Source organism: Rhea pennata, chromosome 3 (assembly GCF_028389875.1).
Source record: "Rhea pennata isolate bPtePen1 chromosome 3, bPtePen1.pri, whole genome shotgun sequence".
NCBI lineage: Eukaryota > Metazoa > Chordata > Aves > Rheiformes > Rheidae > Rhea > Rhea pennata.
In genome coordinates, this window is record NC_084665.1 from 61,804,726 (window position 1) to 61,825,080 (window position 20,355).

The 20,355-nt window shown below is 37.3% G+C and overlaps 1 protein-coding gene across 2 annotated transcripts in view; it reads left to right on the plus strand.

Moving 5' to 3' along the window:
• Positions 1-3,332: 3,332 nt before the first annotated feature.
• SYTL3 (synaptotagmin like 3) overlaps positions 3,333-20,355 on the plus strand; it is a 30,086-nt gene continuing 13,063 nt past the window's right edge. The window contains exons 1-7 of one of the 2 annotated variants that reach the window (XM_062572429.1): positions 3,333-3,442; positions 4,783-4,998; positions 9,531-9,595; positions 12,191-12,242; positions 13,590-13,656; positions 14,715-14,787; positions 18,172-18,296. In XM_062572429.1, coding sequence (XP_062428413.1) covers positions 3,333-3,442; positions 4,783-4,998; positions 9,531-9,595; positions 12,191-12,242; positions 13,590-13,656; positions 14,715-14,787; positions 18,172-18,296 — 708 coding nt within the window. Of the gene's footprint in view, positions 3,443-4,782; positions 4,999-9,530; positions 9,596-12,190; positions 12,243-13,589; positions 13,663-14,714; positions 14,788-18,171; positions 18,297-20,355 lie in introns of both variants that reach the window. The other variant, XM_062572430.1, reaches the window with a different exon arrangement.

Here is a 20,355-nt window from a genome sequence, read left to right on the forward strand (position 1 = left end):
TGGTTTTACATAATAGGTGCTTGTCTTTATGAGGCTAGCTGGCAGTGTAAAACAACTAGCAGACTAGATTTGATGAGTAAACATGAAAGGAAATTATCTGTGAAGGTCTTTAAGATTGCTTTTTCTTGCCAAAGAGGATCACTACTGAATACACCCCTCCTTTATTTCTACCAAAAACTAGCCTAGCACAGCTTCAGGGATAGAACAATTCTTCTTTGCAATGGTACTGAGATTTTCAGTCCAACTCAAACACCTCTTCGAAATGATTAAGAGCTCAAGTTTATCACAAGGAACGAGAATTATAGCACTTTTTAAATCTTAAAGCTACTTCATCATTATGCTAGATTTTGAGTTACCTTGAATGCTAGAGAGAACTTGACAGAGCACAGCAATTGCCCAAGCTTCAATCTCCATGAAGATGGCAAGATAACTGCAGGGATGTCCAGCTGCAAAATTCATGGAGCTGCTGGCTATATGATGGATTTTTAGCTTTTTTCTGTGCAGTGTGTGATGATCCTGCTCAGCAGTGCGAGAGTCATGGAGGCTTTCTGCCTAATTTAGATCCTGGTGGACTTATGGCCCCCGGCACTTCATTCTGCAATAGATTCGTTCTGTTGTTTGGTGTCCCAGCCTTTTTATCCAAGGTGATTGCCAAGGTGATCCTAGCCTTTTTATCCTAGTCTCTTTTGACAGTCTGCTGCTGGCATTAGATCCTGTGCTTACATGATTTATCACTGTTAATAGAAGTGTAGCAATAGATTCACTGGTCTGATTTAGGGTGTTTGAAGTATTTTCTGTGGGCCAAGGCCAAATGCCCTTTTCACGAATTCTGCCTTTGCTTGCACCAAACCCAAATCTCCTGTGGTATATGGCTGAAAGTACAAGAAAAGGCTACAAACTCTTCCTTCCCCCACACTATTTATTTTTTTTTCAAGCATGAATAGTTGAAAACATCACTTCGTAAAAATTTGTGCAAGACTCCAAGTAAGACTCTGTATGCTCTTACTATATTTCAAATACTGAGGTGTATCTGTAATTTATTTCCCCAAATAAGCCCGAAATATGGAAATTTTGTGCTGTTCTGTGAAGAAGGGAGACAGCCTTTTTATTTTTAAGAATTTTACCAGATAGCAACTATTTCTATGTTTGCTTAACTGCAGATGTTGCTTTTAGTAACTGTTTCACAGTGGCACGTTCTTAATAGCTCTTTGAAACGTTCAGCAAATATCTTCTTTAGGATGAACAACTGGAGCAGCCTTTCTGCTTTTGATCCACCTAATAACGACTGCCGTCAATTCGCTAGCTTTTAGTGATGCTTTCCAGCAGGACTTTGTGATGACGTTTAACTGTGGTAGCTATTGGGAAAGCTGTACTTGTGAGTGCTGTAGTGGGTGTTCTGGTATCCTCTGCAGGGCAGAGGTCCCTCTGCTTGTACTGGCTGCACTCTCAGACAGATTTAAATAGAACTGAAGACTGTAAATGTGTTAGTCACTTCTTGGAGTTAGTCTTGAGGTAAAAGATTAAAGCAGGTGAGGATTGTGTGAGCCTTTGAAAATAACATATATTGTGTTAACACATTGCTAGGGGATTTCAGCTGTGTAATTTCCGGTGAAATTGCAGTTGGCAAAGCAGTAGAACATGATTGTGCATATCTCTGTCTCATTTATTTCCACAGGAAACCAATCTTTTTCTCTTTATTAGCACTTCTTCTGTGAAATGCTTTATCCTTTTAATGTCTCTTGAAGGGCTTCATGAAAAAATGTTGAAGAACCGAGTGCATACTGTTAATAAACAAAAGTTATCACCTCCTGCTTTTGTGTGTGAAATTAAGTAGCTTGATTATATAGCTGTATGTAAAGTAATTCCCTCTACCTACAAAAATGTTATGATCGTGTATCTGAAGGGGGGTTTTTACTTAAAAGTTTGATAATATTTAAATACAGTGATCCAGTAAAGCAGATACTTGATCAGATTCTCAGCTGAGATACATCAGTGATTATTAATTGCTTCAGTAAAACTCTGCTCATTTATCTTTGTGGGAAGTTTGACTGTATGTATTTAGTTCATATATTAAGTTTAGAATGCATAACCTCTTCTCATTTATGCATCTTTGATATTTGATGTACTGAAGTTGGAACACTTCTGTTTCTCATAATTCACACTAAACACTTGACAACAGCATGAAAACTGAATATGGTGTATAAGCTGACCATTTTTTTTCTGCTTCTCTGCAAAATGTATTAAAATTATTTTCCAGTTTAGTGGGTATTTTACAAATGTGAAAGTCACAGAACCACCAGCTGTGGTTCTCATATGTTGTGCAGTAAAATCATCATTTTGGGGCAAAAAATGTTAGTGCACTGAGCTAGAAATAAAATGTATCCTGCCAATTCTTTTCTTTTTGTGTGTATTAGCAAAGATAATCTTGTTGCTTTGTGATAAACTATTTATCTACACTTAACAGAAATTAGGAAATTGATAGAAGTGAATCTTAAAGAGTTTCTTTCCATCTTATCTCTTAGACTTGTAGTATTTTGCCTTTCTGTAAGATAAAATTAGAAGGGGGCATTTTTATCCTAACTGTTATGAGTTTTCCAGTCCTGGGGCAGCAAGGCTAGTGTTTAAACTTAACTAAAGCTTCTTTACTGGTTGCTTTTTGTTAAAAAAGAAAATGTAAAGATACATGGCTGGGTGTTAATGGACGTTGTAGTGACTGTCTGAAGAAAGGAACTGTCTTAAAACCTTTGCTGTATCTGAATTAATGCATAAAGGTCTGTATGAGTATAGCAAAATGTGTTTTCAGAAAACGTTGCTCTAATACTAATTGAAAAGTCTTGAAGAAGTGAGAAGGGATGATAAAATATATTCTCTCTTTTTTTTCATTCTAGATTTTGAAATTTGAGATCTGCAAGACAAAGTAAAAGAAGCCATTCTCCCCACTCCTTTGGGCCATTTCTTGGTGTGTTCTCCCTCAATCAGGTGACAGTTACAGCCCTATCTGGAACTGCAAGCTTTCATCTCTTTCAGAACCGCTCTCAGCAGAAGGGAAGAACAAGAAGTTCTTTTATATAAAAGGCTGTGACCTTGCTAAGTGTTTGTATTCCCTGGGTTACAGAGATGCTTACATGGTGACTTGTGGGAAGATAGACACATTTATTTTTCTCTTCACGGATGTGACGCAGTGAAACCTATCACCAGTGGAGTAGGGGCACAGGCACTTAACAAACAGATCTCTTGAAAGCGACATTATATTCTGTGAAATAGTATTCGTCAGTTTGGATGTAGCTGAATGATAATTCAGGAGTCTCCAAAATAAATGAAGTTTGGGAAAAATGGCCTGTGAATTGAATCTAAACTTCCTTAAGGAATTGGAGCGAGAGGCCGTTCTGGAGGTCCTGTACCGTGATCAAATGGTGAGAAAAACGGAGGAGGAAAGAGTAAGGTATCTGCCATTCCCATATTCCTCTACTTTTTTTTTTTTTTTCTCTAGGAGTACTCTTCTTTCTCTTTGCTCTTTTTCCAAATATGTTCCTTCTTTTCTATGTTGTTAGTTAATACCGTTATTTTGGGGGAGAACTAAGGGTTATGCAGAGCCACTTGGATTTACCATACTATTGACTACTCTACATTAAAGCTGAGCAAATACTATTCAGTGAATAATCTACTTGATGAGTTTTACTTCTGGCATTGATAGAAAATTCAGTTTCTTCAGCTATTTCTTCCTCAATTAAGGTTTTATGACATTCTCACTGTGTCCCTACATATACCTATATTGTCCTGATAATACAGAACGTGTTCAGATCTTTCAGTAGTTATTTAACTTACTTGTTATCATGGTCAAAGTTAAGACTCTTTGGATACTTCATCATCATGCTGAATCCATTGCTGTCCTTTTTCACATACAGCAGATACCAAGTGTACTGCATTTTCTTGGAGGTTGTTATTAGTGTCAATAGGTGTCATTGGTTAGGAAAAGGATTTTATTTTCTTTTAGTACACTATACAAGTGCCTTAGTTGGGAAGGATAAGGTATAATCTATTTTGCATTTTATTTGCTTTATATTGGGGTTTGAGCAAGGATTTCCTGGCAACTTGTACCTTACTTTGTCAAGTTACATCCTTATGTAAAATAGGATATTCTTATTGCCATGTTATAAATTTTTAGTCTCTTAAATGTAGAAACTTAAACTTTGTTTGCTGCAAACATTTGTTTAAGTGTAACCAGACTGCTTAAATGATTGGGGAAAGTAAGTAAAGGGTTGTAAAGAAAGTTTCAATCAGTTAGAATTGCCAACAGTTTATGATGTAGCTAGTGTTTTAAAACCATAGCTCTTGATCCTTTTAATGGAAGCAAGGTTAGCAAAAGGGAGAGGTTTAGATATTTTGATCTGTTTTTTTTTTCTTTTTTTTTTAACTTTCACTTTATGTGTTTTTTAGGTTTATTTTTAACTGGTAGAAAATTTGTTTTGTGGGTGAATATGGCAATAAGTATCTTCATCAAATGAAAGGGAGCACAATTAAGCCTTAATTTCTGTGAACACATGATCACACTTGCCTGCAAACCGATTTATGCTAGACTGTTTCTCTGTCTGCATACACTGCTGTGGTTGCACATACAAACACGGTGCAAAAAAGTGCTGTGTGCAGATGCCTTAGGCAGTGCACAAATTAAGGTCAAACTGGAAGGTGTATTTCCCACTACTAGTGATATTGCACAAGCAGAGTGTTAACTTGTGACTTACATGGGTTTTTTTGTTTGTTTGTTTTCTGACCTGGCATTAGGAAACTTAAGATGCAGCTGCAGCAGCTTCGGTGGAAAGGGGCAAGAAATGTGGGCCAGGAATACCAGGAAAGATCTTGTGCTCGCTGTCACAAATCCCTTGGGTTATTGATGAATAGAGGTGCCGTATGCAACGGGTGCAGTCATCGAGTTTGCTCTGAATGCCGTGTCTGCCTGAATCCCTACCTGTGGAAATGCACTGTTTGTTATGCTGACGGGTAAGAAATTTTTCTGATTTGGATAAACGCTGTCTGGTTTTGTGTGTATCTGTTGTTTAAACGATTAATGAAACAAAGCCTCTGGCAGAATAAAAGTGTTCGATGAAGTCCTGGCACAGGTGAAATTAATGGGAATTTTGCCTAACACTTCATGTGCTTACGGTTTTACTTCCTATGTTTAGCAAAGTGATTCCTCAGGTCAGGCCAGAGGTGGTGTGGTCCTTCTTGTAAATATGATAACTGAAAAGCATAGGGAACAATGTTAGTATTTTAGCTGTAGATGGCACTCTTTCCTCTTAGTCAATACTGAACCAATGCATAACAGGTTGCTGAAGGTGCTATGTTTTGACATAGTATACCCAATTTTTTGATAATTTCCTAGTTTTTTTGCCACTTACTAGGGAGTACGGAACTTGGATTAATGAATAACATGAAGTTATGGGTCATATATTTAAAACCACAAAACATTAACTACATTACAGGGAAATATTCAAATGTGATCAAAGATCCGAGATTGTTTACTTTGAATTTGTTATTGTTTTTTCTTTTACTATGTCACTTTGCTTTTGTTTTCCTTGAAACCAGAAACTATTTCATTTGCTCTGTTGGTACAATTTATCATATCAAATACTCCATCATGGTTCCTCCAGTCATCAGAATCTTTCTAAACCAAACAGTTTAGATATATTTCCACCTTTGACAAAAAATACTTTAATATTTTGTAGGCAAAGACAGATAATTCTGAAAATAAACCAGCAGTTCTGCTGGTTTACAGAGATTTATATCCCTGTAAAAAGGGTGAGTGTTTGGATAAAGTTTACTTTTTGTCAAGACAAAACTGATGTAGTACTTCCTTCCTACAATGCCAACATAAGGTTTGAATAATGCCTAAGGAATGTCAGGCAATATCTTAAGTTGCATGAATATCTACCACTAGTTTAAAGTAATTTTCTGTAGTTTGGAAGAGACTAAACTATCAATAAATAGTTGCACTCAGTAGCCTCAGTTTATTTTGCAATTTATACATAAAAATAGGCAAATTAGCTCTGTCTATATTTGGGACAAAGCAGTTGCTATTTTTTATGTATATATTTCACAGTCTGTGCTTCACACTATAATCACTGAAAAGAAAGGTAAAAAGTTAGCTTTCCAGATCCTGCTCTCAATCTCTCCCAACACCTGCTCTTCTTTTGCATGGCTTTCCAAATATTGCGTAGCCACAGGGGACCTCTCCTATAGAGAGTAACTAAACTGCCTTGTTGTATAGTGTAGTGTGCCCTTAGCTGTTATGTAACCTTGTCCAGGTTAGTGAAAACAGAAGAGTGTTATTTACATAGAAAAAAAGACATTCTGACTTTTTCACAAGGAAATTACTTTTTCTATCTTGCTAAGTATAGAGCAATTCTTCACCTGTCAATGGAGTTCTTGGTATAGCAAAGAAAAAGTACAAAGAAAGGATACACATTTGATCTTGTTTAGTTCTCATGCAAAGTCCATTAAAATTAGTCAGACTTCTATTGACTTCAGTGAGCTTTACATCAAGGCTGCAAATCTTAAAGAGGTTAGGGAACCTAATAGTGCAGTAAATCCTCCTCAGTGCCTTGTTTCTATCCTGTTAAGGGAAAAACATGGTGACTGCAAATTTAAGAGATGATTTTCAGAAGTCCTGAGCAACCGTGGTTTAAATCTTGGTTACCACTAGAGAATTTTTTCCTGAACAAAACATTATTATCAGCAACACTATTGATATTCTCTCCTAATGTTGCAGTACTAGATTATTTTTAGAGTCCAACATTATTTATCCCCCCTTTTGACACTGAGTGATAAAAGACATTGCAGAGGTTTCTTAAGTTTCAGAAATAATGTACTTCACTGAGTTGACTGAAAGCAGCACTCCAAGTTCTGTTCGCTTGTCATTTGATACTGAAAAGTGTATGTATGCAAATAGGAGTCGTCTTTTAACTTTGTTCGTCTTTCTGCTGTATATTTAGAAAATCAGTCATCTGAAAATATTAGTATAGCCTTGGATAGACTTTTCTAAGAGGACTATAGAGATCTAGAGTAATATTGTCAGACAACTTCTTTTCTTACAAATTTATGTGCTACTATTTTGCAATGGAAATTACTTAGTTGGAATTTGGCTTAGTTTAATAGCAATATGTGCCTATCTGCAGTGTGTTGATCAATATTGATGTCAGAAGGTCAAATAAGACTAATTAGGCTGGTTCAATTTCTACTCATGTTATCAACTCTGCTAACATTGATCGAACAGAATATTAGGTAGAACAGAATATGGGCTATTTAACTATTTTGTTTAAACCTTCCCGTACTAAGATCCTGCCCCATGCTGAGGGCACTGGTGTGTCTGTGCCCCGTGGGAGCTGCCTGGGCAATGGGTTGGCATGGGCCAGCAGCAGGCTGGGGCTGAGGCCTTGGTTTGTGGCTTCACAGTGGCAGGTGGCCGAGAGAAGAGGTGCTCAGTGGCCACTGGGGCGAGTTCCCCTCCAGGCCAGGAGCACGGGAGCGCAGCTACGTACGGATTGGGGTCCTGCAGGGGATGCCAGAGTAGCCTGCGTATTGGCAGCATTCCAATAGTTTAAGCTTAAGGGTAGCTGCTGGAAGGGGAGTGCCCCCATGCTCATACAGTTGGATATGTCATTGGAAAGCCAGCTGTCCCCGCCTGGTATTCCACTGAAGTGTTTAAATATGTTTGTGTTCTTTACAAAATAAGAAATTATAAAAAACCTTGTAGAGTCACAGTGTTTTTATTTTATTTTTTTTTTAACCTGGAAGAGGCATCTGTTATGTGAATGGAGTTGATATTACTGTTTCTTAAAGGAATCCAGTCTTCTAGGACTCTAGAAAGACATTTTAATAAAGTTAGTCTGTTTTACCTGACAAAGATAATTCTTTATCAATTTAATTCTATATTTTTGGTTTTTGCTTAGCTTAATGTACACTTTAGCTTAAAAAAATCAAAGTATTTTCAGGTCTGTTTTCATCCTGTAAACAGCCTAGTTGTCATGTGAGCAAGGGCAGAACTGGAGATTAAAATTCGGGAAGATAACCGTGGGTGGTGTGGGGAACGTAAAGGGAAGACTGGAGATAAAACTGTGGCACTGCCAATGCAGAGCTCTTAAAGCTCTAAAGCAGACAGAGATTTCAGAGATTTTCCTATTAATTAAGGAAGTTATTAATAGATCACTTTTGAATATAAATAAGATTTCCTGTCTCAGAGTTATTTCCTCTGATTTTTCAAGCTCATCTGTTTAAAGTTATGCACCAAAATCTATGGTTAGACATGTAAATATGTAGTACGAACTACATTTGTTAATATTTTGAATATTCTGCATCAATGATTACAAAGTTGTATTTTAGCTCCCTAAAATTGCCTTAAAATCAAGCCAAAAAAAGACTAGACAACATCCTACGTATAGTCTATGTATTCTAAAATAGAGTAAGGTGAGGTGTGGAACAGCAGCCCCAGGGATTTGTTTCCTGGCCTTCATGGATATCAGGATAGCTCTTGCTGCACTTAGAGATTTTTGCTTTCTTAAGGAGGCAAGCCCTATACACACATACCTGTGCTCAGTAAATTTGTATGTTGGTTGTCAATTTCAAGCAAATTTGACAGAAAAAACATAAGATATTGATTTCCTATAAGGGAAATAAACTAGAGATGAAAAACTTTGTTAGTGCCTGCAGTGAGGAAATTTTGCAGCAGGACTTCATCCAGTAATAAATATCAGAAAGTCCACATGGAGTTGAGACCTTATATATGCCCTGAATTTAGGAGGACATTTAGATGAGAATTTGTATTATAAGACTCCAGAGAATCTGCTCCTCAGTTAAAGGATTTTCCATGTATTTAATAATCAATACGTTCACATTGGAGCTTTTATTTAAATCAGTTGAAGATAATAAACTGGAAGAGACAAATCCACTGAAAATTGGGCTTTGCTAGTTCTGCCCTTCACAGAGCGATTTAATCTGATAACATTGAACGTTGCCTTTCTGATACTGTGATCCTGGTGTACGACAGACGTCCTTGATGTTGGTCTCCAGAAAAGAAAGAGTTAAGTCCACTGGCATATCAATGAAGAAAGACCATTTTCTTTCCTGCTTTTGGGTTATAGAGTTCAGCCTGGGAGAGTATCTTCCATCACTGACTTTCCCCCCTCCTCAGTCTAGGCTGCAACAGTAAGTGATGGTGCAACCACAGCTGTCTAGTGTTGTCCTGCAGGTCGGTTGTATAGACTGATATAGACCTAGGTCTCCTGACTTCAGAGCAAAGCCTGGATTGGTATGTGTTGCTTTGCACAGGCAATCCTTCATGGTCAAAAGGAAAAAAAGGAGGGGAGAAGGAGAGTTCACAAACCCAGCACAGAGTCGGTCAGTGGTGTGAGCAGGCAGGAAATCTTAGTTCTGTGATTGGATTAAGGAGGATTATTTGATTGGTAAATAGTTATCAAACAGTTACAAAAATGCATTTTGGAAAATGTTGATTCAAATGTCCATTGCTTGTTTTTCAGAGATGTGAAAGTAAAGGCTGGTGAATGGTTCTTTGAGGAACGAGCAAAGAAATATCCAAATGAAGGTAATTACTGAAAGAGGCCCTGAATTGATGTGGAGTGTACATCTAAGAGAAACACAGAATGTAGTCTGCCACTGTATGTAGCATTTCACCCACTTGGTGGGAAATTTGTCTGAAATAAAGACTAATATCTTGCAGTGTATATCATACACTAGCAGAATATATTTAAAAGTACAGAATATATTTTAAAGTGAATGAGTAATCAGAATAAGAAAAAATGCTGGAAAAAATGCTGGTCATATCAATTTGAATTATAAGCTCATTATGGATACTAAGACATACAATGACATGTAAAGAAACTATAGAACTGTTAGAATATATGGGTGGGAAGAAAATGACCTTACGTCCATTATTTGTCAAAGTTAAAACATCAATTTTTTTCGCTGAGAAAATATCAAAGCTTAAAGAAATGATGGAATGGAATAAACAATAGAACTGTTGATGTAAATCAATTGAGAGCTAAACACCTATTGTTTCTTTACTCTCACCTGACTGTGCCGTTACTTTGTGTTCAGACTTTTCAGTGCCATTAAAAAGACAAAGCACTGATAGATACAGAGGACAGCTGGATTGCTGTGTGAAGAATGTTTCACCAATCAAGAGGCAGTTAGTTGGGTTTTGCACCTGCAGTGACTAATGAGGTGGAGAGAGTTTGCCTCATCTTTCCCTTGAAGCTTCACTTCAGACAGGCAACTATTTCACGTTGTGCGTGACTGTACCTAGATGTTCCAGTTTCACTTCCCAATATCTTAAGTACCTCTTGAGAATCCTAAATAAGAGGAGATTTGTAAATGGAAAAATGTAGTCAGGCAAATTTTAGTAGTAGGCACTTAGAGAAGCCAGCGGTTAGTGGATTAAGAAACTGAACTATGAGAGTTTATTCTGAGTTAACTTAGAATTTGAAAGATTTAATTGAATTCCATTCTAGCCCATACCATCTCCAATTTAAAGTACTAGATGATTGATTTTTTTTAAAGCACAGTTGTATTTCATAACTTTTAGTAATTTTACTTCATATAATCTCTCAGAGTTTGGTAAGTCTAAAGCTATTTATTTTAACAATCTCTCACAGTTATTGTAGAAGAATATATTGTTCCCTAGACACTGAATATGATACTGTTAGATACTGACTGTCTTTCTTTCCAGTGAAATAAATGAGTTTTCACCTTGCATTGTCAAAACTTTGTGGGAGCTTGAAATATTTTGCTTAGTTATTCTAATAGCAGTGTTGTTGAAGTCACAAAGGTCTAAGAATATACAGACGGTAGGTTGATAGGGAGAAATATGTTTTGTTTTGTTTCCTTGCTAGAATAAATGATATAATTAAAGGGGGAAAAATGAGAAACTTCCAAACACAGCTGTGGGCTTCAAGCTTGGAGATACAGTGCCCTCTTTTGGTTTGAAAATGTAATACAAATGAAGTATTTACCATAAAATAAGTGTTACTGAACAAAATGCACATTACAATGACATTTTCTCATGTTGAAGACTAAAAAACATGCTATGTCAGTACACTTTTTATTAATTTTGTATAGCTTCTACCTACAGATTAGAAAGCCCATTTTCATAAAAGTTGTAGATTGCCTTTGCTAACTAATAAATTAAAAATCTAAAAAGTCTCTAAAAGCAACAGTCAATCAAGATACCAAACATTACTTACTAATAATGGAGCATTAAATCCAGAGTTCTTATTAAAAATTGTAATATTCATAAATTTATTGTTTTTACTAGCACTAAGCTCTCCTGCTTAAATTTAAGTAATATGTTATAATTAGTGATGTCTTCAACAAAACATGGATCACATGTTGATTTCTGTACAGCTCTTATTAAGAATGATTAGTGATTAAAACCATTCAGGCTCTTTCAGTTGGCCATGTATTACATGCACTAGCCCTTTCTGTTTGTGATCACTCAGGAGCAAACTACATTTTTATGAACCTTCATTGTTTGTGCCTGATGGAGCGCTTGCTCCTTGCTGTTCTTCACATCATGTGGCTGCTCACCTGAGGAACGTGACACAGTTGCTATTTCTCCATAGGGATGGCCTTAGCAAAGGATTTTTACCTTGTTTGTGAACTAGTCATGCATTTTCGTAATTACTCAAGCCTCTAGTATGAAAAGTAAAGAGCTTTTTGGAAGGTTCAAAAAATGTATCATGTGCCTGCTCTTGTATACATTTTCAGCCTTTTCAGTGTTTGCATTTTATAGATTAAATGTGCTTCTGTGCAGTGGGCCTTTGTAATGACTAGTTGCCTTCTAAACCACGGGAGGTTGAGGGCACTTCGCAGCCTGTAGCAATGGGCCCATGAGCACCCATACACAGTACTTTCAGCATTTGTGAAGAGCTGAACATCTTTTACCTGGAAGAGAGGAGGTGAAATCGTGATAGAATGTTTGTTACAGGTGGGACTTGCATGCTGGCTGACAGTTAGGTCCATGTGTCAGATGGGGACAGGTTTGACTCCTGGTTTGTGTGTGCATGAGCTTCTGTAAATACAGGCAAGTACCTGAAAGTGAACTGATTTTGAAAAGTATAAAAAAGGCATTAATAAGTGCTGTTGTTGCTAAGTGACCTTTGAGTTTTTTTCTCCTTCACAGGCAGACATGAAACAGTTGGTGCAAAGCTCTTGAAATCTTATCAGAAACTGAGGTAAGACTCATAAAAGGACAAATCGTCCTAGGACACTGAGACTTTGTACAGTTAATATATTGTGTATTATAAACTGGTCAGCCAGAAGTTTATATTTTTGATTATGAAAAGCAAATTTCAATACAAATACTTGGAATACAAATGATAATAGCATAGAAGAATTGCCACTTATATCCAAGCAGCCTATAGAAAGCGTCTCAAGTACAATAGAGGACTATTTTTATCTTTAAATTTTCTTATTTACTTGAAGTGAAGGGAGCTGTACAGACTTTTTTAACATCTGTTTATATATTTCTGTATATCTGTTTTCACCACTGTCTTTCAAATTTACACACTAGTTGTGCGTGATCAGGAGTGAAAATTATTTACTTGTTTAGAAAGCAATAACATCAACATTTTCTAAATAAGAGATTTTGCTGATTTGATGGCTTTAGAGTAAGTATAAGTGAAGAAACTCTATATTCAGAAAGATGCATCTCTTTACCAAAACTTAAAGAAAGTGAAAAATCCAGTTCACACTGAATAAATGCCTTAGTGATTTGAGGTAAGCATGATAGTATTAAGTTAAACGGGTCATATATAATGAAATAATGGTTCACTTAAACAGTATTGTGTAAAAGAAACCCTCTTTCTGTAAAGAAAAAAGTAAAATAAGATACAATAAATGGCCTCAATTTTATGATAATTATCCAGCAAGATGTAGTTGCATAAGGTGGAAACTTGTAGATAGCTAGATAAGATCTTAACCAGGGCTCTGTAAGGACCTAGATGTGGTAAAGGAGAAGAGAATTGAAAAGGAAGTTAGCACTAACTGCCTTTAGGGGCTGTGATTGTGCTGTGGTAACAGTCTTGAGTGAATTTTTTTTCCGCAAATCTGGTCTATTTATAACAAAAGCTGTAAAACAGAAGGTTTTCTAACAGTTCTGGGCCTGGGCGTGGAAGGATCCTTCCAGCAGAGGAAATAAAGATGATTGCTTTCTGAAACAGAGATGTGACATGTTAGACAAGAATTGTGCTTCAGGATGTGGAGCTCAGATTGTAATACTGCCAAGCATAAAGAACTCTAGGAAGCCTGTCCTGTATTAGGTCTACCTGATTGTTTTAAATTAATAATTCTGCTTAGAGCAGCCCAAGATCAACAAGATAAAAGGTAGCCTTTATTCTTAGAAACAAAGGTAGTAAGTCTTTGCTGCAGCTTTTTAAGATGCAAAATCTCAATCCCGTATCTTCAGGCTGCAGGAAAGACAGATAAATAATAAAGATACTGTGCCTGTATGTGGTTTATCTGTCTATCTGTTAGAATAATATATTAATTGTTGCCCTGTTTATTTTCTCTTAACTGTCTAGTAACATTTCTGTTGTTCCTCCAACTCCACCTCCTTTTGCTGAATCCACAGTGGGAAGCAACGTGACGGTAAATGCACATATGTGCAATATGTATTGCAATGCACGTTTGCATGTAGTGTCTTAGGGTGTCATTTGTATGAAATGGCCAGTCACAGAAATGCCATAAATAGCAACAGCTCATTTTGCAATATAAATGCAGTCTTTTGTCACTTTATTTTATGCAACCAGGCTCTGCACAGCGCTGCGTGGTGGGAGGGCAAGAGACATGGGGCAGAAGCTGGAACAAGAGAGGGTTGGGCTTGCCTTAAGGGAGCACTTTCCCAAGGAACCCAGTCAGGCCATGGATCAGGCTGCCCAGGGAGGTGGTGCAGTCTCATTCCTTGACGGTTTTCAAGACTGGACTAATAAAACCATGAGTGAGGGTCAGATCTCACAGCTGGCCCTGCTTTCAGCAGGGGTTTGGATGGAGATCTCCTGAGCTCCCATCTGCCTGACCAATCCTGTGATTCTGTAATATTCAATAGTCTTTTGTAAAGTGTTCATTAGGTGCATTGCTTTCATTAATGAATGAAAAGGAGTGATTTTGATGATTAGTTTTGCATTAGAGTTTCTAATAAAAGGGATACTAAGACATAACTCAGAGCTCATTGAATTGCACAAAATGTTGCTATCTACTTCAGCTGGTTTTAATCTGTGTCCTGAGGCCCTGGTTTTGAAGTCCACTGCTATTTTCTTGAACTTTTAAATATGTGCTTACCATGACTTTGCCTTTAGAGGCACAGGAGCATAATAGCAGTTCTGTAATAGGTAAAATTTTTCTACTTGAAGTATTAACTATATTACAATGAATCAGTCATGTAATTAGTTGTATTTATGAAATTGCTATGAGATCTTTCTACAAGGAGTTCCACTTTTATGCCAAGAAGTGTGGAACTGAAAAGATAATCCTCCATAATCATGCGTCAGTGTGACAGTATGCAATTGTGTAGAAATATGTGCTCAGATGTGTTTGGACTGCAGCCTCACCATTTACTGGTTGTGTAGTCTGTAGGCATGTGATGATGGAAACTTTGAAACGCAGCAAATATTCTGTGTGTTCTTATTTTTGGACTCTTCCATTTGCAGGAACTCTGTCAGACTAAAAGTTTTAATAAATCTGTGGAAAACTTGTTTTTGTCTCTCACAACACATATAAAAAGTAAGTGGCTTTCACTGCATCATCATTCTAGAATAACAATCAAATATTTCCGTTTGTTGGCCAAAAAGTAATTACAACTTAAGGGTATTGTAATGACTAATGTCATGACAGAGCTAAACATAGAAATAATAAGGTAAGTCTAAGTTCTGCATCAGTATTCTGCCAGTTGTTTAACAAGCTGATGATATCAGCAGAGAATGCCTTTCATGTAGGGAGTGCAAAGACTATGTAATGTTATTTTTAAGTTTAGTGATTGTTCAGATGTAGTAAATTTGACGGAAGTAACTCAAAGTTTCTGTTGTAGTTCTCTCTCTTCTATTTTCTGTTGTAGTTTTCTATCTTTGTGTTATCCGTCTGACTGAACCCCAACTGACCCTGTCAAAGAACCTGTCATGTAAAGGAAATAGGGGCTAATGTTTTCACTCTCTGGCAGTTTTTAAGAGGACTTCCTTCCTTTTTCCCAGTCTGTCTAGTTTTTTTTTTTTCTTTTCTTTGCATGTTTTTAACAGCTAACCACTCCTAACAATTCTTTCATTTTGACATTTTTGTTTCCTTCCATTCACTTATACTATCTACTACTCTTTATGGTACAGGCTATACATCTCTAAGGCTTACTGCACTGAAAGCAGCCTGTCTCTAAGGAGAGGAGTTTAAAGGAATCAGTAAGGAAACCTGGTTCTGAGCCTCATGAAGAGGGCTTGCAGGTTGGTGTGCATTTGAACCAACCTCAGCATTTATTCAATGTCTTTAACAAACCCAAATGTAAGATTAGACCTGAATAAATCGGCTTTATTCTCTTTCTGCTTTTCCCATTAGCTCTGATCTTTCCTCTTGCTCACTCATTCCTCTGACTTCTTCTATCCATCATAAAATCCTGTTTTCCTTTAACTCCACAGATTTAATGTGAAGTCCATGTGAATACATACTAAAGCTGTGCAGAGACGCAATGCCTATCTCTCCTGAATAGAAGTGTGGTGTAGAAGGGGTCTGGGACACTTTATTACTGAAAGCACATTAGCTGAGGCAGCGCAGAATAGGATGCAAACAAATTTATTTTGCTTTCTGTTAATTTGCAGCCTGGGCATGTCCAACTGCTGCTGGTAGAGACAGGTTGCAGGACTGTCATCACCCAAAGCACAAGCCTCAGCTTCTGGCTTCACAAGATGCAGTGAGCTAATGCAATAGCTCACTGCTACCAAGAGGAAGGCCCTATTTCTCCTTCCCATCTTTCCTCTCATTCTCATTTTCTGGTCACTGCTTAGCTAGAATTAACGTCGGTGTTCTTGGACTCTTCTGTGATCCTGATTTAACTAATTAAAAGGACAGAACACTAACCCTGCCAAAACAAATGGGCACTTTTCTGCTGGCTTAGTGAGTTAAATAGGCTCAAGGTAAGGTCTCTGTGTTGGAGCCTGCACCTCACAGGGCCATGTGGCCAGGAATCAGGGGATGAGGAGAGAAGTACTTGCAGGGGGGAGGGCAGCAAATTGTTAGCCCAGCTTAGCTCTACGTGAAACCACACTCAGTTACTGTCATCCTCAATTAGGGTAAGAAGCTTTTAATTTATAAGAAAATAACAGGCTATTACAATTACCAAAATCAATAATTAAAAGAAGGTATAGAGAGCCTTCTAGAGAGAAAGACTTGACCTAAGAAGACAGGTTTTGCAGACAATATGGCCTGTCACTGAAACCTGGCACTTACAAATGCTTTCAGTCACAAGTATCTAAAGTTAGCACTCTGTATCTTATGTAGATGAAAATGTCCTGGTGTGCAGAGGTATTTAATACAAGCAGCTCCTGTGTACTGCAGTAAACAAGAGGGGAGATCCTAGTTGTGCCTCTGATGCTATCACTGGGGGCAACATGTATGCATGGCTAAGAGCAGACTGGGGACAAGGGATAGCACATGTGACACCATGTCTTCCTTGTCCGGCCTGCTCTTGATAGTGTTTCTTTCCATTCCAGCTTGCTTTGGCAGCAACAGGAGATGAAAATGAGTTGCTGGTTGTAGTTTTCTTTGCAGTGCACACCCATGGAGTGAAGCAATAGTGTCCCGTCTTACTGACTGTTCGAGTAGAGAAGCCAAAGGAAGAACAGATACGAAAACCTTTTCTCACAATAAGCTGTTTTGCAACGTGTTCATTTTAAGAGAGTGTGAAGCAAGCTTGTGTTTCTGCTTCTACTACTGGTTAAACTGTTCAGATTGTATCTGTTCCATTAGGTTCATTACTCTATTCTCTTTTATGATCTCTGATTTCACTGTGTATTTTAAAAACATAATTTAATTTACAGTCAGAGATGATCTAATTGAGCCTGCCTATGGGTATGTCATGCGATGCCTTAATGGTGTACCTGAAGTATGATAAACATGTGAGGACTGATTGCTTCTAAGGCCAAAACTAACCCAAAATGGCTTTAAAAGTCACTCCAGAGTGTCGTTGTTCCTGAATACCATAATGATGTGTTGTCTGCTGTCTGAGGCTCCCCCAAGGTAACTTTTGTTACAGGAGAAAGATTTATTTCTTCTGCATGAATTAAACATGTGATAGCTATTTCATGTACCACTTATACATTATTAATTCTTTGTAAGGAACTATCTAGGGTTTACAACAGTGTTTGCTGCTGAGCCTGTTAGTTTTTAGCTTCAGAAATCACAAATGACTGCTGTCCTTCCCTTTACGTAAAGCTCTGACTGCACCCCGAGGAATAAGAAACAAAAAAGTGGTGTACTAAATGTCCAATTGCCTTACAGATTTATTTGACAATAAACTGTACGTTACTGAGCTGCTAATTCAATAAGGTACTTAAGTATAGACGTAAGCTTATCTGTATAGTGTTATTGAAGTCAATGAGGGCTGCTGTTGATCTTGAAATTATGTGGTTTGGGACCAGAGGATGCAATATCTCTCCTTTCTTCCATATTTTGGATTCATTTTTAAGTATTTTTCAATATACTCCACTTTCTAATTTCCACTGTAGTGTCACTAGAAGTTATTATAATATTCTTACTTTTATTCTGAAGAAAACTAGTCAATACTTATTTGCAAATACCACTTTACAAATCAATATCTAAACTATATACAGGGACAGTAGCAGCTACTTCTGTGATAAAGCTGGATTTGATGCAACGATTCCTTGCAGCACCTATAAGGATAGGATGCAAAAAATATAATTTCTGGTTGAAACAGCAGGGAAAATTTAGGTAGGCAAAATATAATCATATAAAATGAGACAGGTACTTGGCTTCCTATCTGTTCCTTACTCTCAAGAGATCAATACTGGAATTACAGGATGAAAGTCTGAAAGATACAGTATTGGCCTGTAAATCTACAGGATTGCTTGCAATGTTTATTATAATGACATCTCTCTCTGTTCACTTCAGAAATCTCTAAGTCCCAGAATGATATGGCTGACAAAAGTCTCCTAACCACAGATTATGGGCAGAATGTGGAAAACAGGAAGGAAAGAAGGAGCCAGTCTGACACTGCCATCAACATTACAAATAGGGTATCTAAATCATTGTACTCAATCTCTGGAACTGTAAGGTCTGTTTTAGGAATGAAATATATTTATAAAAATAATTTCTCTTATTGTGTGATTTTACTTTTATTATAGGAGCAGAGCTTAGCTGTTGCTCACTGACCATGGCAAAAAATCTGGTTCTTCACAGAATTTTTGACCAGCTGTACATGCTTGGTCTCAGCTCAGAGCTAACACCCAAGATTGAGTTTTTGCAAAGTGTTTCATGTGAGGCAGAAGATGATGAGGTTGTTTTGCTGGCAGGTGCTCACAGACCCTCTGGGGGCTGATTGCCACGTGCTCTGTGTGACCATAAGGCTGCAAGGAGATGCTCTGTCTCTTGTCCTACTCCTGCCCCTCTTGTTGCTGAGCAGGACTAAGCCATGGTCATCCCAAACCCATCCTCACATTTTCTGAGCGCTTTGCTCTTTGTCAAGGAGAAAATGATGACTGCTGTTAGCTGCTGTGCAACTTCTGTTTTCATTCTACTTCACCTGCAGCCATAAGCTTTCAGTGTTTTCATGAAAAATTTGAGAAAAATCCAATCTTCCTTTTTTCACAAGTTGTGCAGAGCTGATAATAGTCAGGTGTCTGCTTTAGAGTTACACTGAAGATTTTGTTTTGTACATTTTTATATCTCCAGTGACCCACATAGTGTATGTGGTCTGCTAAGTGGCTGAATTTTGACAGCTCAGTGTTGTTTGTGTAGTTAGAGCTCTAATTCTGTGGGTCAAAGAGCCTTTATTTCATTCAAACCAGTTCAACTACATCTAAGCTGGAATTGCTGGAATTACTGTTGATATTTTTTCTCTCATGAATGTCATCATTGAAATAAATTTTACTTGCCATCCCTGAACCTACATGGTGGCTTTTTGTATCGGTACAGTGATTAAAACAAATTTTTTTTTAATCTCTGTCAATGGCAACACTGTATTATTCTTCTGTTTATTTTGTCTTGTTCTGATTTTTCTTTTCATTTAGTAAGGGTAGATGTTTGTATCATTACCAGAACTGATGACTAAGTTAGGCACAGAACCTGTTTTCAATTACTCTCAATTCACTTGTAAAGTAACTTTGAAAATTAACAACTGAAATTGATTAATATGATCTAGAAATCTGATTTGCTGTGAGTCCCACCAAAGAAAGGACTTGTCTGCATTTTCAGAGAATTAATTAAAACAGTATACTTTTTCTCCCAGGAATGACTGGGAAGTAATACCTGGAACTCTGCCATTTTGAACAGCCAGACTGTAAAAATGGGTCAGCACTTCCGTTTCAAGAGCAAGATCTCTCTCTGAAGTGAATTTCTCCTGATTTATGATGTGTGCTGAACTTGATCACCTGGATCGAAGTTGAGAAAGATTATAGTTAACTTCAGTAATAATAATAATAATAAAAAAAAACAGTCCAGTGGCAAGAACTATTAGCCAGTGTAAATTCTGGATTTATAAAGTAATTGAATAGCACTTCCTAGGGTCTCTCATCATCAGAATCTCTAAATTCATTGAAGGAACTTAAGGAAGTAGATTCCCCTACCTCACTGGGGGAAATAGCAAAAATGGGCAGGCTCCAGAAGCTGTTCGCGGTGTGTCAGTTGTTGGTCACCGCTCTCGTAACACTGGTGCAGGCATTAGAGCAGGGCTATTTGGGAGTCTTGCTTAGGACCTGAGTCAGCACTGGTATCTGTGTTGCCAAGTCAATCATTTATTTTCTGTTTAATACAGTGGAGAAGTCTTTCTGATCGAAGAAGCAAGCTATATTTCAGTGTCTTGTAGGCTGTTTTGGCTAGGAAGTGAAATCAGTACTGGTTTCAAGATTTTTTAGAGCAATCCTGTTGTTTACAAAGAAGAGAATTAAGAAGTCCTGCTTCTCTGAATGCAGAAGGACTTGCATAGCAGAAGACATGTTCTCTTCTGAGAAACATACTCTTTTTTTTCCTGATATATTATTTTGAATGCGCTTTATAACTGTCTCCTTGCTTTTAAGGGAACTTGATGAATTCTTACATCTATCATTAAGGTAGGGCAATTATTATACATAATAATTT